Genomic DNA, 26,238 nt, shown 5'->3' with positions numbered 1-26,238 from the left:
GAACCGGCTTTATATTGGTGTACCTATATGGCAAAAGCTGATTGTGATTGTACAAATGTGCTCTGAACAGAGTTAACGGTGTAACTACAATTTGAAATCTATAGGTTATTAAGTGGGAAGCGAGAGTCCTATAAGGCATTATAGAATAGAGAAACAAAGCAACGCAAATGATATTAAGTCCATATAAAGTTTCCTTCAGACTACTATGGTATTATTTTCACAACTTGGGTCCCATAAAAGCCTGTAATATTAGTTTTCACCCCTTTTACTTTCCACACATAAAACCCCGCATTAAATATCCAAAATTCAAGTATCTAAACAGCCATATTTTTTCCCTTACCCTTAAGACGTATCGTAAAAGTCCTTCCCTGGTCATCCGAAGCATTAATATCATTGTAAGGGCCGCCTGACAGTAGCCTTATCCTACGGTATCGCTCTCGGTGACCGGTAAGCCCAAAAATTATTACCTTTGCGTAAATAGAATGTATGGCTACAACTCATGAAATTATTTTCTAGTATTTTTTCTGTTTTAAGAATTTGATTTTTGCTAAATATCTTATTATAATTACTTACAAGAAGAGTATTTTAAAATGTTAGATATTATATAGAAATGAGGCGCTATAAGTACTATAATAAATCCAAATAGATCAACGGTTATCGGTATTTATTTCATTTACACCAAGGAAAGGTCAGTTGAAACCAGGAAAAAGGAGAGCATGACCTTGGTTCTGTCATAAGGTCGACACACAAGCAAGAAACGAAACATACCTAAGAAGCAATCGTGCAATGGGTACACTATTCAGTACCTATTACGTAGTAATGATACAGGCCACTCTATATTACTAAGGAGGTCGACAAAGACTAAACCAGTCTTTAAATACAGTCAATTTAAAAAATCGGGGCTGAGAAAATATCATAACAATTTTCTTTGAAACTCCCTATACATAGTACGTAGTATATCTTACACTATTCGATGGAAAAAATCTAGTACAGCATTAAGTCGCGGCAAAGAACCGAGGCTGTAGGTTGCCCTCTTTCAAGCCCAGTCGGAACACTTGAACACCCCCTACCCACACCAATGGTCGCATAGACTATGTTTATTTGCATCGGATATTTCTTCAGTATATATTACAGAAAAAAAACTATGTCGCTAAATAATTTGAAGGAATTGTGCTTCTAAATTATGAATTTCGGAAGGTTAGTTTTCTATTTTGGTGAATGTTTTTATTTTAGTTTTTAGCTTTTATGATTCGCTAAGCCTTTTCCGAAGTATGATAGTCGTAGCAGATGAATCTGATTAGGTATTGCCTTTGTTTTACAGGAAACAACTTACTTATTATAGGCGCCCTCCACCAACTCGCTCGGCTAAACAAAATACAAATGTAGTAGGTACGAATTTATTATGGTTTATTTACTTGTGGCTACAAGTAAATAAACCATATAATAATAATCCTGATTCTTAACCAAACAAAATTGCATAGAACTGTGCATATATGGAAAGCAGATCACAGACCATTAAAACTATCCACTACACGAACTAATTCTAAACCACAAACGAAACGCGAAAAAAGAAAAATTCGCTAAACCGCATTCGAAAATCGAACTACGCAGATCCGACAACAAGCGGTCTCTTATAACTTTTCCCTTTTAACCTTTCGTCCCCCCTGGCCCCGCGGCCCGCGGCCCGTCGCCAGCTCCCTCGGGAGGCGGTCCCCTGGGCTCCCATCGACATCGGCACCAGGGGAGGTGCGCTCCTCCCCTGCCACCACTCAATACCGACACGCCAACGGACGCCAAAGATTAAGCAGGTGGAAGCGGCGTTGTACTAAATGGGACGTTTGTGGGTGACGAGAAGTTCAATGTCATATAGTTTAGAGGATTTTTTGGGTTTGTTTGTGTTTTGATGCTTGATATGAATGAGTAATAATGATATGTTCAATTTAAGATTTTTTTACAGGTCTAACAGGTTCAAATTTTATCGAGCTGATGCTTTTAATTTGCCTAATAAATATATAAATTGCCTGAAAAATTATAATAGAGGTATAATATTTTACGTTTTGTTTATACTTATACTCTTGATGTTAGTGACCACGGATAGACTTCCTTAGTCTATCACATGCTTCAACAGAAAATCAGCCACAAAATGAATCGAAAATTTGCCTCCAAAGACAAGTGAACAGATTGTCGCATCTGCACCATCTAAATAACATAGTCGAGTTAATCTTTGCGTAACATGCGACGGGCCCATAACGGGCCCAGTTTTCGACTTGTTTTTCCGCGTGCTTCCATAGCAGGCGTTAATATTTCAGTGTGTACCAAATTCAAGGGTTAACTGCTCCCGTCTACGCTGACGATGTAAATAGACCGAACAATTGAACGATTTCTATTGTCATTAAATAGAGAATGAGTACATGATTTATGTTGCATGTTTTGTTAATTAATAGGTTATGTGCAATTGTACACTCGTGCATGTTTTTGGTAACCTCTGCATATTGCTACAGTCAAAGTAAAAAAAATATAATGGATTTTATTGGTTTGTCAAGTAGGTATAAAAAGATGTAATTAAACAAGAACATCTAGCTGTCGTTTTCTGATACTGTAATCCTAATTTTCACTTTGAAACTTTTTACTGAGGTTTAAAATGTTATGTCACAAGTACAAGTATATAACTTATTTACAACCATTTTATAACATTTTTTTAACTGTATTTTGCTTTCTTTTAAAAACAACTATCTAATAAAATTGCAAACGAATATTTTTATGTCCCAACTTTTACTTCAGCGTTCTATTTCAACCGAATCTGACATTGTAACACAAAGTATTGCACTCATCGATTTTAGTCAAAGGTTGGGGAACTTTCACTTCCTACAATACTTCGTACATACATATCGAAGGCAGTAAATATAAAGCACTGTAGTAGTTTTTCCAATGTGTCGAGTGAGGAGGGTATCGCGGGCGACGCAGCATCCCACCGTTGCCATGGCAACGCGATAAAACCTCGCCTTTTCATAGCCCTCCGTAACAGTAAACGTTAGTTTCTGAGAATTTTGCTTCGACGGATATTGTTTGGTTTTTATGGTGAACGCATATCGAGGATTGAGGATACCAAAATGCTTTTGTTACTCGGTCTATTCTCCTTCAATTGCACAAGCTTACAGATTTTTCACAAACTTTCCGACGTATGTCATGTAAATAAATAAATGTCTGGAGTTGTCCGTCTTATACCTACTATGTATAAAATTAGATAACTTTTCGCTGCATCTTATGTAGAAAAAACTTTCAGTTACGTACTTACGGACAAAATTTTTACTAAGACGTGTTACTATTGAAATAGAATTTTATAATAACCAAACAGTAACAATAAGACGATACACAATAACGTTTTTTACATATTTTCCCCCACAAAAATCTCCAGTCGCTTTCTCTGCAAATCTCGCATATACTGTAGAAGGTACTCTTTCAAATCTAAAAGCGCTTGCTCTCGGAGCCGAGTAGTTTCCAATTGACAATGTACTGGTAGACGGGCAATCGCTCGCGGCTTGTAAGCGCCTTTGCTTCGTCTGCCAGAATTCTGCTAAAATACTTCTTGTATAGCTTAGTTATCTTGTTTACTTTCCTTATAATTGTATGAAGTTCAGTCTATTGTAAATGCCAATAGCTTACTCCATACTCGACACTTATTCATATATTTGTGTCATCATCATCATCTCAGCCATAGGACGTCCACTTCTGAACATAGGCCTCCCTCTAAGATCTATACTTGAGTGATGAAAAATAAAAACTCAGCGATGATTTTATACTTAGATAGGGAAATGCAAACGACCTTTAAACCATTTCAGATATTTAAATTTGCCCTGTTCGTTGTTACATTGAGATTAAAAGACCACAATAAAAATTATGGAAGTATTCGACGTTGTTTATGATTCGCTATCTTGATATGAGATGATGGTTATTTCTGTCCAACTATAGGCTTACTCTAGTAAAATACAACGCATGTCTATGACATTGAATTAGCATACCAAAGAAAACTTTATGAGCACTAATCAACCATTTACCAAGGCCGTCTGACACGTGTCTAGTCGCCCTAAATATTCATAAGCTCAAACTAGTCCGAAAGTAACATCACACTACTTGAAACATATACGAGTAACATTGGTCTTTGGCACAATCAACATACAAAGACAAGGGCCAACATTACGGGGCATCACTTCATTGTGGGCACCGGTCTAATTGTAACTACACTCTTGGGCACTATCAGCCGCTCAGCGCTCCGGCGGGTAGGCGTGGGCCACTAATCTTCGACCCCTACATACCAATACACTCCACCACTCCCCCAAAAGAATATCGAACTTACTACAAAGAAATAGAGTCCAAATTCGTTCGCACAAAAAAGGTCGTATTTGCAAACGTAGCGAGGGTTAACGCACACTATCAACTCATTAAATTGCATCGCCTTTTTAATGAGTCTGAAAGTGAACAAAGGATATTGAGCGCGATTACATTAAGTACCTAGTTGTAGTGTTAGAAAGGTAAGATAGTGTTTTGTGGACTATTTTCACGATGTTTTCCGGTTACTGTTTTGTTGTTAAATGAAAAACTTCGAACATTGCGGTGGAACAATAATGTGCTGGAATTTCCCTGAATGTGGTCGATTTTAGCTACTGTTTTATAGCGTTTTATTAGTGTTATGTTATTTTGTATACTTTTTGCTTTATATTTTGTACAATATATATGTAGAATATATATTGTCGGAGATATCATTGTGATCTCAAAGACTCGTTAAGAGTCGGATAAAGAGCTTTGTAATATGCATTATTCGATATCATAGCAAATGGCAACGCATAGGTTGTTATGTTACTCATACCGTGAATGTTTCTTTTACTTGATTCCTTTGCAACGGGTATGATTCCAGTTGCAGAACCAAGGAGGTTCAAGACGTACAACCGTGCTGTAATATTAATCACTACCAACCTAATAATTTGGACCCTACTGACCCTTGAAACGGCTACCTCATCACAGATAGTTTCTACCGCTTACTTTTATGTAAATACACGAAACATTATTACATGCCGCCCTCATATTTACCCGGTGAATATGCTATAAAGTGATATCACGTGATCGTTTTCGGCCGGGTAATAGTTATAAATTACCCGGGTAGTTTATAAAAGCCGGTTAACCCGAGGTAAGCGGACAAGGAGTATAATTTATTATTGGGAAATTCGCGAGCGCGTATTTTCATACGCTATGCGGATCACGCTATACGTAATTTGAGTTGCAATATTAAGTGGCTTTATTAAGTGTTCATAATATGTGGTTTTATTCGCTAATTGACTGAAAATGAAAGTTCTCAGTTCTACTCTGGATCGACTGACGTCTTGACGAGCGATAGTAAGCTGACAAAAATATAGTTTCTTTCAAACCAAATGTGATATTAAGATGTACGTAATGACGTTCAATTGTTTTGCGGAGACATTCAGTTATTCTATCATCAGTAACATTAGACTATGTTTATGTACCTATGTAATTATTAGAAAGTGCCAATTATACCTAAATACGTAAATAAATACGTAGTCACTCGTCATAGGCAGAAATGTCGATAGTATCAACGACATATTGTTACCAAAATACGTATTAAAATTTTCTTCACAACGCTTTAGCTATGAATGATTGGCATCTACATTTACTAAACATAAATTGATAGTCACTTAAACTAGTATACAATATTAAGGTAAGGATAGATTTTTGGCAGTCGAATGAGAAATATACGGAGCTGCAGTGCGCACTGTATCATATCCGCAAGAGGTACCCTCTGAATTATTGTACCGAATGTACGCTCGCGAACTAAACGGGTCCCTTTTTTAAAAAGCTTTTTTTTTGCTTATTTTACGCGAAATTCACTTTTTTTGTTGGGTATGTATGGTATTAGACACGTGAAAAAGAAACTATTTATATCCCCCGCAAGAAAAATTGGCAAAGTATACTAATAAGTGCCTAAAAGGAAATAAATGTAAAAATCATATCAACGCATTTTCCACCTAGGATAAAAGAGAGGACAGGTCAGTCAGATCAGTCTAAACATCAAGCTTAAACGTTTAAAAAATATCTTAAACTATCATAAACTGAGTTTGCGTAAATAGGTAGGCTAGAACCTAAGTAAGTAGCAAATAAGAAAATGTCAATCAACACTGAGACCCAGTATTGTGTGGGCGACTGTACCACATGCTTTATATTCACGAACCCTACATGGTATTTATCACTTGAAACTTTTAAGGTAAGCATATTTACGTCTCTTTAGTAGATAAATCATAATGATTAAATACGACGTGAGAATTTTATAAATAAATAAATGCTGCATTGAAAAAGTGTTTTTTTTTTTGCAGTTAATTCAATTCATAAATACAAGTAAAAAATGAATTTTGTTTTTGTTTTTTTTCTAAAATTCATCATTTTTTTTTTATAATAAACAATAACGAAATATTGTAAGAAAACAAGGCGAAAGGTATCTACCGAAAACCAAAACATAAACGTTATATCGCCGATCCTACCAAACTGCTCTATCAAAATATAACGACCACGATATAAACGATGGAAAAGAAACCAAACGTTTCCGACGAATTTCCAAAGATCGTACAATAACGGTGTTCACATCTCTTTCTTACATAAGTGTAAAGTGTATAGCTATCTTTTTTTAGCGGGACTTTTTCATTTTATAGGCTAGTCGATAATATTTGGACCGCTCCGCGAGATATGAGTGTTAAATATTTTATGATGTCCAGTCCGGACTCCGGAGTTTGAAGTCGGGAACACGAGCTTGTAAAGCCTTGTACGTTGTACTGCGATACGCCGTCTGCAATTTTACTACACCGCTTATCTTATTGCCAACATGTATCTAGTTTAACTCAAAATTCTGTAAAACTTATTTTGTCTTCACTTACAAAGTTTGTCTCAACAAAATAAAGCTCATTCAGCCACTTTAAATAAAAACATAATAAAACCCAAAAACGACGGCTATCAGCCATTAAATCTATTCATTCGATCTACTTAATTACAACTTAGTTTTTTGTCACGTTTGTCTCTTACAAACTGTCTTGGCGTAATGTCATTAATCTTAGGAGGCTGGCAGCGCAGCAAACGACCTCCCGTTAAGACCCTCCATGGGCTGGGTGCCCCGTAATATGCTTATACAGCCTGAACACAGAATAACTAAACACCAAAACCGTACAAGCCAAACACAACCTTCCACTAATTGCTATTAGTGTCATTAACGCTTGTACAATCCACCGGCCCTTCCAACCTTTGGCCGCGATGCCAAATAGAAAATAAGAAAATAAAGGAATCCAAGCGCGAGAAAAAAAGGTAGTACGTAAGATGTATTTTTTCGCAGAGAAGCGTGTCGGTAGCATTGTTAAATATATCGTCCAATCAGTATCTCGGAACGAGGAGGAATTAGCGTTCCGAAGTGAACGACGGAGCGACGAATCCTGGTCTACCCTTTTATGCGGCGCGGCGTAATAAAAAAAAGAAATCTTATTTGAATTTGGAAGACGAATTAAAAAGAAAATGAATTCTGCACTAATTTAAACAGAGAGAGTTTCTAGACGATTTTCGGGGATCGGTCCAGCTTAATTAATGCATTAGAGTTGAAAGTCCCTGTGACTTTTCATTTATGCCGGCGAACCATCCATTTTACTTTGTGTTTAACGTTTCATATCCGTAATAAGATTAAATTCAAAACTTTTGATTAATTGATAAAGGTTTTTGAATCGTTAAGTAAATAATATGAGTGGTTGAAACTGCTGTAAGTGTTGGTACTAACAGCATTTTATATGTCGCCAAAAACTAATCAGAGATAAGAGTAGGGCCTCACCCACATTGATCCTTAGCTATCAGAAAGGTTACGAAGGCACTTCATCTTCATTCGGGAATCCCTTTAAGGAATCGTATCAGTTGTAATGAAAGCTAATTCTTTCATTAACTCTCCGTGACAACGGGAAAAAATGTAAGACAAACGAAAACAAAATGTATAGGAACTTTGTGTAAGAAAATGTTCGTGTTAAAGGAATTTTATTTGTAAATTACCTTTTACAAATACTGATGCTTTACTACACTTATACTTTAAGAGATTAAGATATTAGTTTTTATTAATATCCCAAAGAATATTTAAAAAATCCATCTTTGAATAAGTAGAAACGAATTTTGTCGCATCTTTCAGATTAGTGGCTCTACTTCACTTAAAACAATAAGCTCAAAATTAATCAATAAGCTATCCAAGAATCTCAGTAATTCAATGAAAGATTATAGATATATTGCTGCGAATACAGAGAAATGATTTTATCTCTGTATTCGCAGCAATATATCCGATTTATCAAATATATAAATCGTAACCCGATCTGACAAGGCGTTAATGGGTAGCTCAATGCAATTTAATCTACCCCAGTTGGCGTATAACCGAATTTCTTCCTTATACGCACATTTTGCCAGAGTTAAAAATGCTAAGGGTTCTCTCTGTATGGCATGGCATGGCATGTATTGAGCAATTTTTGGATTTTATAGATTAAGTGTGATTTCTTTTCAAGAACAAATAGTGATTTATAAAAGAAACTAGATTTTTCATCTACCTCTACTTATAGACACATATCTAAACTACAGACTTGTTTAATAATTTCCTTTATTAACACAATTTGGTGAAAAATTTAATAAGTGACTTCTCATATAAAAGGTATCATAATAATTTCATTCATCACATCATTTTTAATGCAAAACAAATCAACCCTTAAAACCGAGCCCCTTAATTGCAAAGCCTAAAAGTACTGCAAAATGGATTACAAAAGTGCACGATACCATCTAGTTTGCAAAAGATGTGTATCTAATATCACCCCTCGATATGTGAAACTAGCAATATAAAGTGAAAATTGAATTTACAACTGACAATTGAACGCGCTTCCATCAAAGACGACCCCTACGACATGTTTGCCAAAATACATTTTAAAAATGCTCTCTTCGTATAAGTAAGAGTTATTGTGATATGTCGATGGAGTGCCTTTAACTTCAAAAATCTTTGTGGGACAAGTGGCCTTCTGTAATTTTTTTTTTTTTGTTGAAACAGTTTTTGTTAATCATGTATAGGAACTATTTTACTGTCAAACAAAAAGTTTGTGCAGAACTACGGATCGATATAGGGCTTTGTTAAGTCAAAGATAAGACCTAATTTTCATCAACACCATTCCAATTTCCTAAACCACGTTACTTGTTCCATTATCTCTCAACCGAAACCCAATAAACAGTGCTCGCATCATTATAATACGAGTAAACAAACACACAAGCAAACCACGTTAATGCAATTTACAAAGCAGCCAATCACGAGAGTCAGCCACATTGTTGTACAGTCGCCGTCAAAGAGCCAAAGGAAGCTCAGTGTTCCTTAATAATTAATTGGCGCTTAAACGCGCTGACGTCTTGGAGCCCCTAAGGGGGGTACTAACTGCTCCTATGCATATGCTTGCGATCCTAAGTGGAGATGGGTTTGCTCATGTTTTGAATTTGTAAATTGTTATGCAGAATGAGATTTCTGTTGATTTGATATGTGCAGTGATTTTGTGTTCGATCGAGTTTGTTTGTGAAGATTGATTTTGGAAAAAAAGAGAAATATCTCTTTGATGAAAAATATTTTAATATTTTTACAGTCACAATTGACACAGTAATGGCAGTGCACTTTAACCGTTATACTTAAAGTCGTATTAAATACAATTATCATCGTCATTAACATGTAATAAAAAATCAAAAAGGTATCCCCAAAAAAATCTGTAGCAGTCCTAATGACAAAACTCACTGTCATCAAGTTAATGGATATAAAACAGTGGTTACGATGTAACAGGGTCGATTCGAAAGCCGCAATTAACTAAACGTAAAATTGAAGAAGATTGGAGATGCTATCAATCAAGTAAAAGGCATGATTACATACAAATCTAGATAAACAAATGAATGAGCCACTCGTATAAATTGAATTTAAGTGATGTTTTGCTTTTTGTGGTTGTGACTGAAGATTATTTTTAAACGGTCTATGACATGGAGTACTAATAATTTATTGGCTGTTAAAATATAGACTAGTCATTATTTAAAATCGTATATTGTATTTGACATTGTAGTTGATGATTCACAAATAAAAGTAATGTATTTCTTTTGAGATAATAATAACAAACGGGTTTGAAGTTGATGACGACGTGCCAAAATACAAAAAAATACGCTTTAATAAGCTAGTGTATGTATGGTACATAAACGACAGGATTAATAAGAATGCCGTATCCTAGCATCAAACTTACTACATCAGTGTCGGAATAAAAGTAACAATTTGTTTGCTATCTGACCCCAACTCACGCGATGTCATCATAAAAGCGACAATTAACTTTAGTTTGTTTTACTACCAAGTACTGGGTGTGTTTGTCTTCAAAGGAGATGTCACGCGTGAATTTCTATTTAAATTTAATGGTGCTTTTACATTACCGCTTTTATGACCAACACTAATGAACGAATACACATAAAACCAGATATCTACCACAAACACCCACAAAGATACACTCAGATACAGGAAAATATAAATTACAAAAGAACGTCTATTATTAGATACGCCCAATATTATTTAAGCTTCGCCAATATGGCAGTATTACAGTTGAAATTCTCAACGAGTGGTAGGAAGGAGGGCGGATGATAAAACCCAGTCACTAATTAAATGGGCTCGAGACGTCCTATTCTTAATAGATTTGTCGCTAATTTGAAGTAATTTTGTCGAGCTCTACGTTATATAAACCGTCGAATATAATTTAATTAGAAATCATATTTGGGAGAATTAAATACTCTCGTTTCTTGCTAAATTAAAAGTCAACTCGAAATCATATTTAGATGTAGAATAAGGCGTTGTATATATTCTAAAAAGTACATGTGTATGTAGTTCTAAAATAGCTCCATAGATTAGATCGTACATTGGGATCGGACTAGTTGCAATTCATCATTATTATTCCAGACAATTTATCAAGCGGTTGGCTCGCCGCGCCCGACCGGATCGCACATTCTAACGAGATGGTGAATTTTCACCGAATAATTTGCGAACCGACGAATCACGTATTGGAATCGGGAATGAGGTCGGAATTGAGATAGAAGACCCGAACATTGTGGAATAAAAGGAGCTTCCAGGAAAAGATTTGCGTTGAAAGATAATAGAAATGATAATAATTAATGAGCCACTGAAATAAGTACTATGTGAATTTATACCTAATTTACAAAATAAACTACCAAATTAGGTTCGTGCAATTTTTTCCCGTCGTCACTGGAGCGCGTTCAGCCAGAGGGTCGATACGATTACGAGAGCTTATTACTGCGACTTTATCATATTTCAATTTACGATCACCACCCGGACTTATCGAGTAGAAAATCGGGGGGCAACCAATACGCAGATATAAATCAGAAATGAGACGTCTCATTACCGAAATAATATGATTTATTGATATTTGGAGTATACTTCAATAATTTATGCTATAATTTTTAGATAGAAAGCTAAATAACCATGTTAATTATATAAAAAATTTAATACGCAGGATAAAATTCATGAGCTACGAAACTTAGCCGCTAATATTACATAGGAATTTTAAGCTAAACAGTAGCATTAGATAAGTCGGCGGGCAAGAAAATGCTTGGTCGGAGGGAATAAGAAAACGGTCCTAGTTGTTAAGTCTTGCACAGTTTCTGTCGCTATCTCGTGGATAAGAAGCCTAATCACCAGTCGTCGTGTCTGTATCGGGCCGAACGGAGCGCGCGAGTATTCCCAACGGTATGCTTTTGGGACCAGTTTTCTTTTTCGGTTTACATTACACTGTAAGTGTGCCGAATTCTTTTGTTGCCGCCTCCGCTTTTTGTACAGATTTGTGTGATTTGTATTGTGTTTACTTGTGTTAGTGTCGTTTTAACGGGATAAGTGGTGTAATTTGACGTGAAATGTATAAAATGTTGCTACTGTTTAGTCTGATCAGAATGTACAATTTATTTTTGAATACCTTCACTCTTATCTCTTTCAATAAGCATGGCGTTAATCTGGAAAATATATTTGTGCAAAATGAAAAAGGTATAGGGATAATATTCCAATCATACCCAATAAAAAGTACAGTAAACCAAATTCCCCTTTCTCTGCGAACAGAAGAAAGTGCAAAGCTATTAATTAAGGGACTTATGAAGTTATGGAAACTTTCTCAGGGTAACTGCAAACCGAGCCGTTCCGAAGTCGTGCACCAATAAACTTTTAGTTGGAAACTATTTGTAATATAAATTTATAGTTTCGCGTTAACACTGGTTTTCTGCGCCTGATAAATACTGCATGGTTTTTAATGTAAAGAGAGAAATAGTTTGTGATAAAAATAAAGCTGGGTCGAATAAAAGTAGTCTTGAAAGATATCGAGATAAGTATCAAAACAAAAAAGGTAATAGAGATATCAGACGTAAAAGGAATTTATTTGGCGAGAAGAAAGAGGCGGGTGGTTGGCGGCGCGCCGTGTCTAATGAGATAATATAATAGCCGTGATTCCCTCACACCGTCGTTCACGAGACCGAAAATCACCGGAAAACTGCAGCCGATAGAAACCCACCTCTTAGTAACGTCAGTTTAAATTAAAATTAGGATTTCACGTTCGAAACTGGGAGTTTTTGGAGTTTGACAATAGCCAATTGCTTTATGGTTCTTTTCTTTCCTCAATAAAATAAATAATTTCAGGTTGCATTATATTGGTGATCGACAACTGTAAAATTTTTCAAGACTTTTGTTAGGCAAAGAAACAATTACGATTCTTCTATGTTTAAGATCCCTTACAAGAACCCCCAACCATTTCAACCCTTTTTCACGAGTCGTTTAATCGTTTTAATTTCAATTTATTTCTATGGAGCTGCCAGTACATTTATATCCAAAATATGTCTCTATCAAACCAGGAGCACAAGGGTCATGTCGAATTGGAAATCGATTTTGTCGCACCCGAAATAGGGTGTAAAGATCCCATTGTAATATAGATGTAGCCCATATGTCGATAGAAACCGGACTTTTTGCCCTTTTACCGAGTTTGACATTTAAAAAGGACCTTTATACAAGATCATAGAAGACAAAATTGAATTGCAAGTCGATTGAATTACATTACAGGGTTAATTTATCTTAAAGAGACACTGGGAAGTGGGAATCTTTTTAAATAGTCTTAATATCTAAAGGAATAGTTTAACATTTTCTACTATGGTCGACAATCCCTTTACTAGAACTCTGAAATAAAAATATTTTATTCATACACACATCTATACATACATTAATGTGCAGTACGACATTATTCCATAACGTGTTACTATTCTAAAACCCAACTCTCACGCTGCTCAATTAATTACACCCCCAATTTCAATAAACAATCTTTTTAACTAATCCTTTAATAGCTATTCCAGTCACAATATGTTTTAGTAGTCCTACGATTAAGCCCCTCATACACGGTTTTAAACTCAAGTACAAAACATCTTAATCATTACGGTTCATAAAATTCTTAAGTGATTGCGTAGGGGACGTTTGCGTGGGCCCGAATTGATTTGGTAAAGTCCATCTTGTAAAGTACCTGCCCAGTAAACGGTAGTACTCATAGACAAAATTGAGGGGTGTCTCCTATGATTTTGTGTGCGCTTGATTGCATTTTAATTTGTCAGTTTTAATCTGGCTAATTGGTTAAAGATTAAAAAGCGAATGTTATAATCAAAATTGTGTAACTTAACTTAAAAAATATATGCTTCAAACTTTTTTGTATCAGCTAATAAAACAATACTGAAGAGTTAAAAAATATACGTCCATTCTTATGTCATGCAAGTGCTCAAAATTAAAAATACGTATTATATAAAAAAAAACAAAATACTAATAAAAAACTCAAAAATAAAATGCAAAAAAAAAATATTATAAAAAAAATACATCGAAAAAATAACCATAGCCAACAGTATCGCATAAGTTAATAGTAGATTCGGCCGGGCACGCGGGCAGAGATAATGAAATTGTGTACAGAAGCGCAACGAGCCGCGAGCGTGTCTCGGCCAAAAATCCACTTAACAAATTGCTGCTGATTCGTAGGGTTCTGGATTGTTGCCTGCTTTTACCGTTACGTCAATTATTCGCCGTGTTATCGATACACGAACGGTTTAGAGTGGTGTTCCGAGTTTTGTTTCCGATTGTAAGAACATTGATGTTAAATTGTTGACGACCTCTGACTTATTGGTTGGAAGCATAGAGCAACACAGGCCACCGGCGGACCGGAGGGGAGTAGCCATACACAGGCGTTCCCCTCTGTCAAAGTACAAGTCCAAATGGTCCTATGCGTACAATAAAACTAGTTGCAACTAAACTATTCGCTAGACTAAATCTAGTTGCGTGAGTGAATCGACGTCGTCGTAAAAAATGCCGAATTGTTCTGTTTTTTGCTGCAAAAAGAGATCTGCCACGTCAAATTTACAAAAAGATGGCGTTACCTTTCATATGTAAGTAATTTTTAATTACGTTATTGCTATTTACTTCTTATAAACTTAAAAACTGCAATATTATCAATCGTGTTGTTTCGGATTTGTTTACCAACTAAGGCCGTGCGTCTTCATACAAAACGCGGATCGGTCGAGCGACAGATCCGAGTCTTTTTCCTAGAATTCGCTGTCACCGAGCGAGTGTTGTTGCCGGTTTGTTTGTAGATAGTTATCGATGAAAATGAGAAAGGTCAAGTCAAATCGGAGAAAGTTTTGAGATTAGGTTTTCTGATTTAAATAAAATTACTGAGTGAGAACGTCAACTACATATAATGTGTTTTTATTTATATATTGCAGGTTTCCTAAAGATCCAAATTTAAGAAATATATGGAAGACATTTTCTCATAACAGACCAACCTGGATTCCCACAAGAAATAGTGTCATTTGCTCAAATCATTTTAAGACCTCTGACTTTCAAGTGTTGGCGAACAATAGGAGGAGATTAGTCGATGGCGCCAAACCAACCGCCAACTGTATTTGTTCCGTAAGTTTTTATTTTATTCATGTGCAAGGTCATAGATAATATAATACTAGCTTAGGTAAACGAATAGTACATTCCACATGATGTACCTCGTTGACGTTAGTCATAGTGGTGAAATGAAGCCTACATTTTTAAACTTAATCTAATTTTCCAGAATCATCGACAATCATTAAATATACCAGATGAGAGGTTATCATCTAATGGGCCCATTAATGACACTCGGACTATTCCTAATTCATTGACATCACCGTGTAGATCGTCAACTCCTCAAAATGTGAGTTGTTTTTAAATCGTTTATTGTAGAATCGCATATTGATAAATTTGTCATTCCTTCTATTTTACTGTTGAGATTAAGTAAATTATGTAAAGATATGATAAGAGATAATTATTTATTCATTTGTTTTCAGACTCAGTCAAAGGAAACATCTAAAAAATCTGCTTCAATTCCCACTACTGCACTTACACCAAGAAAAAGAAAAATGCAGCAACAATTAGATTGTCAGAAAAAAAAAATTAAAAGGCTACAAGCTAAAAATCTTTTTAAAGAAAAAGTTGCTGGGCTAGAAGAAATTCTTCAGAGTTTAGATGAAAAAGCTTTGATAGATAAAGAGGAAAGGATGGTCCTGGAAAAATAGGCGTTGAAGAAGCAGAGCTTATTAAGCGTCAATTAAAGAAATGTAAAGTGGAAAGCTCTCACGAGCCAAGTATTCACCAGAACTGAGGTGTTTTGCTCTAACTCTCAACTTTTATTCCCCCAAAGCTTACAAGTATGTTCGTAAAACGTTTGGGACGTGTTTACCTGCTCCGCGTACTTTAACTAAATGGTATAGTAATATTGATGGACGGCCCGGTTTTACCAAAGAAGCCTTGGCGGCCTTAAAATATAAAGCCGATGCCAATCCACATAGTAAAATTTACTGTACTTTAGTTTTCGATGAAATGAAAATAAAGACACAATCACATGACAATCCAAGTGGTGACAGACGATTCGGATATATTGATTATGGTTTCGATTTAATAACTGATAATACAGATGAAGCTACAGATGTCCTAGTTTTTCTATTAGTAGGCATTAATACTCCATGGAAAGTCCCAATCGGATATTTTTTAGTTAAAGGTACAAGTGCTAAGTTAAAAGCTCAACTTGTAACTAAAGCGTTTGAATTAGTACATGAAACCGGAATAGAAATAAAAGCGTTAACGTGTGACGGCGCAAAAGCAAATTTAGCGATGGCTACGGAACTGGGTTGCTGCTTAGTTGCAAATAAATTGCAAACTACTATATTAGATCCCACAACGGGGCAACGAGTTCACTTTTTTTTAGATCCAAGTCACATGTTAAAATTAATTAGAAACACTTTTTGTGACTACAAATGTTTTTACGATGATAATGAAAATAAAATTCAATGGTTATTTGTGGAAGCATTACATAAAATACAGGAAGAAGAATTATTTTACATGGCTAACAAATTAAAAGCAAATCACATTTATTACAAAACAAAAATAATGAATGTTCGCCTTGCAGCACAATTGTTCAGCGGAAGTGTTGCTGATGCGCTTTTGTTTTGTGAAAAAGAATTACATTTATCGGAGTTTAATGGATCAACTGCAACTGCGAAGTTTATTTCACTGATAAACGACGTTTTGATATATTGGATTCCCGGTCACGTCAAACTGGTTATAAAAGAGCATTAAACCATGAAAACTTTGAAAGCTTTTCGAAAAATGGATGAAGCTCAAAAGCTTTTGTTGAGCTTATCAGCCCATGTAAAGAAACGCAACGGGGAGTCGCATAAAATTAAATTAGTAGATTCTCCTCGATACACGGGTTTTTAGGATTTTGATCTGCATTGAGAGTACCAAATCTATCTTTCGAGATTTAATACAAAACCAACAAAATGGCCTCAAATATATGCCACTACATAGGATAAGCCAAGATCACCTCGAACTATTTTTTTCCATAGTAAGGAGTCATGGTGGTTATTGCGATAATCCCTCAAGCTCCCAGTTTGAAGCAATTTATAAAAAAATTCTTGTTAATACAGAATTAACACAAACGGGAAACGGAACGAACTGCATTCCATTGGAAAAATTACGATACTGAATTGCACATCTGCACTAGAAAAATTAATGCTTCAACAGTACGACAATACAATAGCAATGACGCTACTGACGAACACAATTTTGATAATTTTACTGACGATTTAATTGATGAGATTGAAGCTCTAACTTTTTATCCCCTTTGCGGAAAAAGTTGTGGAGTACATAGCGGGATATGTTATTTTCTCAACAAAAAAAAAATTAAATGCAATACGTGCATTAAAGGTTTGCTTGGGCCGATTGATGAAAAAGTTTAATTCACCAGAAAAGCAAAGGAAAGTTACTGTATGCCTCAAAAGAAGTTATACTTTTATGCCGGATTTGTGAAAAGACATAAGAAGACATTTAAGTGACGACAATAAACCTACACGATCTTGTACCACACATGAAGTTGTGACACGTTCCTTAAAACAATTTATTGGCAAAGACTTGTTTCCCTCAATCAGTTACCATTCACACGAAAACGATTTTACAAATCATAACTTGGAATTAGCAAGATTAATAATGCAAAATATGCTGATACAAGAATTTCTTTCTTAATGAAAAACAAACCCCAAAATGTATTCGTCATATTTATAGAAAATTAATCCATTTTAAAAACCAGTGATAGTTCCGTATCAGTATCTTATCAGTAGTTTTTAAAAAGGATTAGTTTTATGTTATTAAAAAAAAATGGTAATTTTATTTGTTATATGTGATTTGATTATACATAATAAATAAAGTCAATAATAATATCTGCCTTTGAATTTAAAGCTAATTTCCCTAACCGAGTTTTTGAATTTATCGATAATGCGTATCGACAGTTGTACAGCTATGGGTGTAAGGACTTGTTAGTGTAGTTGCGTCATATTATTATACTATTATGACACGGATTGTTTAAATGTGTGTGTGAAATTGTTAGTGTATTTTTCAATTGTCAGAGTGTGCGTTTCGTAGTGACATAGAATGTTTTTGTGTGAGAATTTGAGAATGTGTGATTTCCCCCCGCAAAAAATGACAGACAGTTTTGTATCGGTAAAAAACGCAATGGCTACTCCCCTCCGTGTTGCTCTATGGTTGGAAGAGTTCGATTATCAACTCTGATTATTTACCAATATAGTCTATGATACTTAAACTGACTGTTGCCGGTATAAAACTTATTTACAAGCAAAAAGTGCCTACTCCTATACAGTACTACTAAAAGTATGCCACTAATAAAAACAACTTTTATGATAATACGTCCATTTGCTAAATAAAAAGACGACGCAATATGATGACGCATGCATTAAATAATTAAACCATCGGAAAACGTATCATTTCACTAGCAGCGACACTGCAAAAAGTGAAACAGAGAGAAAAAAAAACAAATTGCAAAAAACACGACTGTAATGAATTCGGTGTTGGGCGTTTCGCACGCAATTGCACAATTTCAATTATCACATTAGTTCGCGAGTGTACCGTGGGCGAGGCCAGTGTACATGAATGCTTGATGGATATTGCTGCGTGTACTAGTCACTTGTGACAGTGATAGTACTTGATGCTTGACGTTAATTCGTCTAAATTGTGTGTAGTTCAAAGTGCACTACATTTTTCGGAATTGAATTTTTGAACGGATATTTTGTAAAGCGAATGTAGGTACTTACCTACTGTGTTATTTTTTTTATATGCGCGTCGCTGTCAAGGGAACAATTTTACCTTTGCTCCGATCATAAACAACAATAAATATTCATACACAAAAAATCCTTTTATCAGCAAAATTGCGGCCTAATAATGAACATCAAAAAACAGAGTTTAATTTAGATACATCAAACGTTCAAAAAATCACAAGTTTTATTGGCGGTGAGGGAGAATTTCCACGATCAACTTCATGCGCCGAAAACCAAAGGAAAGTTGGCACAAAGGCAACCGTTGATTTTTTGTTTCCAAGGTAGAAAAAAATTTGAATCGAGCGAATTACAAAACCGACGCGCGACGTTTGGTGGATAGGGTTGGTAGACGGAAATTACCTATAGATTTTTTTACACAATAGGTACGTCGTCTTCCAGTTAAAAAGATATTTTGAAACAAGCCTATTAGCATTTCAGAATATCGTTATGATTTTAATAAGAAGGTTTATTTATCAAAGTAATTCTTAATCAAATTAGTATCATTTATATATACCTATTTTTCCTAAACGTTATTCCGAAATCTAACCATTAAAAAAATATGCTTTAATGAAATTATTATTTATTTCACATCTTATTTAGAGAGGATTTTCAATTTTTTTTCTTACACATTATCCTGATAACTTTTACAAAAAATCATCGTGGCTAATTACATAAAAATAAAAGCCAGCAAAATAAAAGAAACTCCTTCAGGTAAATCATTGCAAACCCTAAATTTCAAATATCGAACGTCGTTCCAAACGAGAGACGCCTATCTCTATTGAATTCCCGAAAAAGGCCGAAAGTAAAAAAAATATAGAAAACGCCCCGCGACCCCCTCGTATCAATAGTGGTCGCAGCTCTATTGAAATTTTCGATATTTGTCAGTCTGATTAGCTGCCGTTCCTCCCGAGAATGTTCTACATCAGAAGCCTGAATGGCTCAGCGTGAGACCGATGTGAGCTCAATTTCGTGCAGCTTTTGTTTTTATTCAGTTGTTTGTAGGTACCCCCTGATTGATGACTGCCGAAATATTGTGGGTGTACCTGAGTCTATGGTGGGCACTGTGATTGCCTTATAAATAAATCTAAGAACAATAAAAAAAATATTGAAGGCCATCATTTTGGAAGTTAAAACTATTTTTAAAACAAAATAAAAATTCTCACACTACGCCGTGATCACAATGACAGTTCCCTTTTCTATTTACAACACCGACAGTCAAACTTTATCAAACACATTTCACATGGCGACGAAAACGCAAAAACAAACTCCACACATCAACAAGGTCGGCCAAAGAGCTTTCAATAAAATTTCCCGAACAAAAACTCCGCAATAGATATCTGGCAGCAGCGATCGCAATAAAAATACAATGCAAACTGAGAGCCTCAAAAGTTTCTGTATCGCGAAAATGCATTTGCCTCGGGAAAGTTTCGAGATTGCCGTCATTGCGACCTGATGAATCGCCGCGAATTCTCGAATACGGAATTTTAACAAACGCCACTCTATTGTTTTAGTGTTCAATGAACTTTGTGATGTGTTTTTGTTTATAGTTCGGTGTTTTTGCTGAATTTATTGAGCGCTCTGTGACTAGGAAGCTTGGAGAGAGCCTAATGTATGAGCGTTGCTGTAACATGTAGTCATTTGAATAAATTATGAGGAATTTAGAGCATGTAAAGTGGTATCAATTTTAATATTCAACAATTGTTTTGACATTTAGTAAGGCAGTCATTGTTTCAGACTGAATATTATTGAGTGTCTTAACTTACCGGTCAATGATGACTGGATCGGAAGGCGTTTCGTTTCTGTTACCACAACTCTTCTTGTCACAACACCGACTGCAAACAAATTATATCTTTTACTCAAAAGTATTACAAAAAAAACTAACATTATTTTTGGATATGAAGAATATCATTTTTCAGCGTATGTAACTCAGAAAATATCCTAAAAATAACATCAGAAAATGCAATAAATTGTCAATATAGGGACACATTAGGGCGATCCCCTGTACCTTTGGCGGCGCACTCTTAAAGGGATACCTATCCATTTTGGGGATAAAAATCAATAAAGTACCAGTAAACGTATCGTAGGGTTTAGATGCATCATGTCACTCAGAAGCCGGACGATTTATAATTCTTGTTACTTTGTACGTACTGAAGTGCTGAACAAAAGTTGTTGAAACATTGAACAAAAGCATTGATAAAAATTCATTAGATAGGAATTTTATTATGATTTTATATTAAATTGGAATACTTACAATATTTTGATATTTTCGTATAACAAGTTTCATGAAGTGCCAAATTAGCTCACCTACAGAGAGATCTATATGCCAATAAAATATTTCGTGCTAGTCAAATCAAATGATTTTTTTTCATACGTAAATCGTCTTGATTGTAAACCTGGAGACTCACTAAGCCTATAAACCAGAAGCAAAACAGGCATTCAAGTATTTGTAAAGCAAAGTTTCCTATAAGGAACAAAAAACTTATCAACCGGCGTATCCACGCTAAACAAACAATACGGTTCACGCGCCCTACCGGGCCTTCTTGACGCAAAGGGCAAAGACATTGAAAGGACAGACTCCCTAGAGACTCCTCCCCTGAAGACGACCGACAAAGACGCACATATCCAGCAAAAAGAGAAAACGATACACAGTCTAAGGTGGAATAAAATTTTAATTGCTCACACTGACGCGAGGCCCCATCGTCACACACCCACACATTGACAAAGTGGCGAGACACAGTACGTTTACGAGCGGAAAAACCACCCCAAACAAATGGTTAAATTAATAAGGACGCTCATTTCTTTGTTCGCCTGCTCGTAATTAGGAAGTTACAAGATGCGTCTGTGTACAACTGTTGTTGCTTGTTTACATTTGTAGGTACTACTAAACTTGTTTTAAAGTTTTACTCGGATAAGTAGAATTCTTTTACTTTAAAGAAACAAAACTTTCAGGTATAATACCCCTACTTATTTTAGTAATAATTGACTAAATAAAATATTCTTTGGATTGTCCGTGACGTTAAAAGAAATAGCCCGCCTTAAAAAGGGACGTTACTTTTACATTATGACCAATTCAAAAAGTATTGACACGGTCGTATCGTGAATAGCCACAAAAGCCTGCCGTTTGAAGAAACATGACCGTGCAATAATATTTTGGGAGTCAATATTTATGACAAATGACTGTCGCGTACGTTTCTACGAATATAAGTTGCACATGTGTGCGTGACTTGTTGTGATCAGTTTTTGAATATGGAATCGAGTATAAAATTGAGAATTTGATTCTATTATATTCGACCTCTTTTACAGTTTATATTTTGCTATCTATATATCTAGTATATCTTACCTGCACATAACTTCATGAGTAAGTAATACCCTGCACATTTCTGGATTCTTGTCTTGTCCTTCATACACGATTGGCTGAAACAAACATATATAGTTATTGCTCATATTTTGTGCACAATTATTTAAGTAGGATTAAAAATAAAATAATTTAAAACGCAGTTCTATCACTGATAGTTAGTAGTAATAGATAGTTGTAAATTATGACTCAAAAATATAATTAACCTAAATTATAAATTAGGGACAGAAGAACATTTAATTAAAAACCGTCGAACAGATAAGATAAGTTGGGCCGTCTTCATCAAGTTATTACTTTGGCTAATTCATGCACCCTCGCATGCATAATTATTGCATTTTATTATCTAAACCAAAAACTTATTTGCATAATTCCCGCATTGAATTCACGAACGAGATAACAATTTTTAAAAATCAATGAAAACTTCATGTTTCATTACTCACATCAATATAGAAATTACGTTAAACAAAAAATACTGATCTTGAATATTTTCATCTGGCAACATTCAACAGCTCTAACACGTGTACTTCATGTTTATCTATTAATAACTAATTACTGGCAACCCTCAATGTTAGAGGGTAAATAACAGTGTTCTTTCACAATCTTTAAATTAAAATTGTCGCTTTTAATATTGAATTGTTTTGAATAAATATAACTTGACTCTTAACGACATTCAGGGATAGTTTAATTGCCATTCAAAGTCAAAGGTTTTATTTCAAGATATATTTATTACAGGTTTTTACGAAAGTCAAAAGCTAGGATTACGGTTATAAAAAGTGTTTCATGGAGAAGAACCAGCAAGAAACGTCCATTTATGCTCACATTTATAAACATATAACCTCTCAAATAACAAAAATATGAAAAATCGCATGTCTACATATAAGTAGAACCATTTGCACAACTATTACTTACACTTGCAACATTAGCCTGATCCCCTAAATCCGAAATAGATTTTTTCATCCCTGACAAAATATTTAATTGAATATGAAACAGGGGTACTAACATCTTTTGTACCATGGATTTATAAGGACTTAGCTTTGTACATTGTAATAGGTATCTAAGGGTCATACAAAAGTATTTAGGAACACCAAAATAGCTTTGGGGTCGTATTTTCTGCATTCGGCTTAAGTAAGGGGTCGGGATCAGGTGTTGTTGTAAATCAAATCGATTTTGTATAACTTTGTCATACTGGTAGTTTGGAAATATGATGGGGAGCGGAAAATATTACTAAAATAAAATGAAAGTAAATAGTTCCGAAACGATAAATTAACTTAGTTTCACTACAAGCCATGATGCTTACAGCAGTAATTTGTTATTTAAATTGGTCCAAAGAATCATGGCTATAAAATAGAGAAACATTCCATTGTTTTATTACATTAAAATATCACCCACATCACTACAAAAGTATCTCAAAAAAACAAAACAACTGCCTAACGATGTAACTCGTTTCGTTCAAACTCAGAAGGTCGTCTTTATCAGAAAGTTGCGCATTCTCAAAAGTATGAGCAGTTGCAACTCTCAACAGTTCTTTGGTGAGAATAAAAACACTAGGAGCAGATAGTGTGAACTAACATTTTTCAAGTTCAGCCGGTTGAATTGAGACGATCCCCCAGGATGTCTGGGTCGCCGCGCTGGGCATAGACCGTCGCATGGGATTCAATCTCTGGGGAATTTGTGGTGATTTAAAAAAAATGGAGCTACTGTGGGATGTAGTTTCGTGTTTTGTAATTAGAGGATTAATTATGCTGTTTAGTTTTGAGTCAATTTCACATTGATTGATTAATTATGTCCGTTATTATATGCCGAGCTACATTACCTAGAACTCAAATTGTTTATTTAATGAACTTTTGCTTAATATTCAGTGAAAAAGCTTAACAAGAATTGTGTATTAGTTATTTCCTTATATTTTTTTTCGTCATTTTATCTGAAAGTAACTGAGGTCCGCGATAATTTTCCGATAGTGAACGTAGTGAGTCACTAAATCAAAAGTAAGTGACCTCTTTACTTTTCCAAAAACATGATTGAACAAAACAGATTGAAACAAGGAGGTAATCATCGAAAATGTCACGTAACATTATCTTAATAAGTCCTTACAAACTGAGTGACACGCAAAAGAGTCGTTCACAAAAATGGCGATGAAAAGATGTTCGGGTAATAGTGACTTGCGGTCGATTTAATTGTATTAAAACGTTAGGCCGTGGGCACATGGCAATCAGCTAATGTCGTGCAGTGCATGCGAACGGGACACGCAACTCTTGTTTTGGTAAGACACAAGAATAAGCAAAAGTCCTCGTGTGCGAATTATGTCGAAATATAGGGCGCGGATTTCTAGAAATTTTCAAAGGTTTTCGTTGAAAGAAGTCATTTATGTAATTCCCTTGAATTAGTTGTTTTAATAATTTCCTGGTAAAAAGTGGGTGGCCATTTTTTTATTTCACAATGTTTCAGAGTCGTTGTGTGAGTGGGTATGCTTTTCGAAAGCATTTTTGTTGCAATTTCGTATTTAAAATTACGGACCCATTATCCAAACAGGAACAACAAGCGGATTATTTGTGTTCCCATACTAAATCACTATCATATCAATATCTAAAATACCAATCTGCTCACCCTCTGTTTGAGTATAGTCTTAAGATAGACTCCATAGTTCGTCGAATGAGATTCGACAAAATCCCATAGAATGGTCCAGGGTTTGAATAGAGAGGCGTGCGCGGTGCACGTGGCCGCATGATTATGTTTATTTAACGATGTTCAAACAACATATTAATTTGGTTGCCTTTTGTTGAGAAAATGACTTTCGGAAGCCGGTTTGTGAAAAATTTTGTACTACCTATGCTTTACTGGTAAGTAAGATTTATAGAAATAATGTTATGGGGCCGAAGCATAATCGTTTTCATTGGTCTAATGCGCTTAAGGCCCTTAATTGTATAATTTTGTTTTTATATAAATTCAACAGCAAACTTAGGTTTTGATTGTATGTGGTTGGAAACAATGTAAATACTTATATGTGACGTTAAGATAAATACCCTTAATAACTTCCCTATCCCATGAGTCATATGTGATACACACCGATTGTTAAACTTATGTGTCTATATCGTGCACAGTGAAGTGGTTAAATAACATACCTAGACCTAGATGTCCCAAATACATAATTTTAAATACCTCACTCAAAACAAATTTTGCGAAAAATACAGTGAAATGTAAGTAAATAAATTGTACGGAAGTAGAACTGCAGTTATAACGAAAATATCTACAGTAACTGTTCTGGCGAGGCTGCCAGGCGTCTTTGCTTCGTGCGTAAATCACTGCGCTTGTTGTCTTTTTCACTATTTTACTACTGTGTTACAAGTTTCAGAGTTTCTTGTGTAAAAAAAACATTTTGAATATATAATGATTGTGCTGGTTAAGACTTTAACTTTACTTCAACGAAGATGTTATAGGTATGACCAATTCTTCTTCAAGTTCAAAGACAGCATTTCAGTAACTCGTTTTTCTCATCATCATCATCTCAGCCGTAGGACGTCCACTGCTGATTATCTCGTTTTTCTAATGTTGAAAACTCATTTTTCTAATGAAGCTAAATTCAAATCCCTTTCTTACAAAACACTAACCACTCTAACCCCAAAAAAACAGTCTTCAAAATTATATCAAAACAAACCTACAAAATATGACAGTAATTTTCAGAAAATTCCTTCTATGTATACACACAGGCACTTCTAGGTGCACACCAATAAGACCCGTGCATGTGTGAGTGATGCAATTCTGCAGTCTGTATGCGTTGTCGCTCATGTAAATCACGCGCGATGCAACTCCAAGTCTCCGGTCCACTGCAGAACACTTTTTATTTGTTGCTCGCTCATAAAACAAAACTATCGCGCTTGCGGTTGTGATAGAATACAATTTATTTCTTAGTATATTATTGTGTGATTTGTGGGACATTTGTGAAGGAAAATGGTGTAAATTTTCATATAATTAGGTAGTAAAATTTATTTTTTGTAGATTCTGTAAGTGTTAAGCTACCATAGCAAGCCTATAACTTTGAACATTAATGTATAAATCATTTCATATTTGGATATGACAAGCGTCATACACTGTAGTGTCATAAGTTATTTAATTGG

The 26,238-nt window shown here is 35.1% G+C and overlaps 1 protein-coding gene across 8 annotated transcripts in view; it reads right to left on the bottom strand.

The window, feature by feature from the left end:
• Positions 1–26,238, bottom strand: part of LOC110372630 (transcription factor collier) — a 50,801-nt gene that overhangs the window by 11,194 nt on the left and 13,369 nt on the right. For all 8 annotated transcript variants that reach the window (XM_064035659.1, XM_064035665.1, XM_064035660.1 and 5 more), the window contains exons 6-7: positions 22,112–22,185; positions 20,535–20,603 (exon numbers count right to left, since the gene is read on the bottom strand). In XM_064035659.1, the coding sequence (XP_063891729.1) occupies positions 20,535–20,603; positions 22,112–22,185 (143 nt within the window). The remainder of the gene's footprint in view (positions 1–20,534; positions 20,604–22,111; positions 22,186–26,238) is intronic.

This window comes from Helicoverpa armigera, chromosome 7 (assembly GCF_030705265.1).
Source record: "Helicoverpa armigera isolate CAAS_96S chromosome 7, ASM3070526v1, whole genome shotgun sequence".
Classification (NCBI taxonomy): domain Eukaryota; kingdom Metazoa; phylum Arthropoda; class Insecta; order Lepidoptera; family Noctuidae; genus Helicoverpa; species Helicoverpa armigera.
The sequence above is the reverse complement of the archived record's forward strand: the minus strand, read 5'-3'. Positions and strand labels throughout refer to the sequence as shown.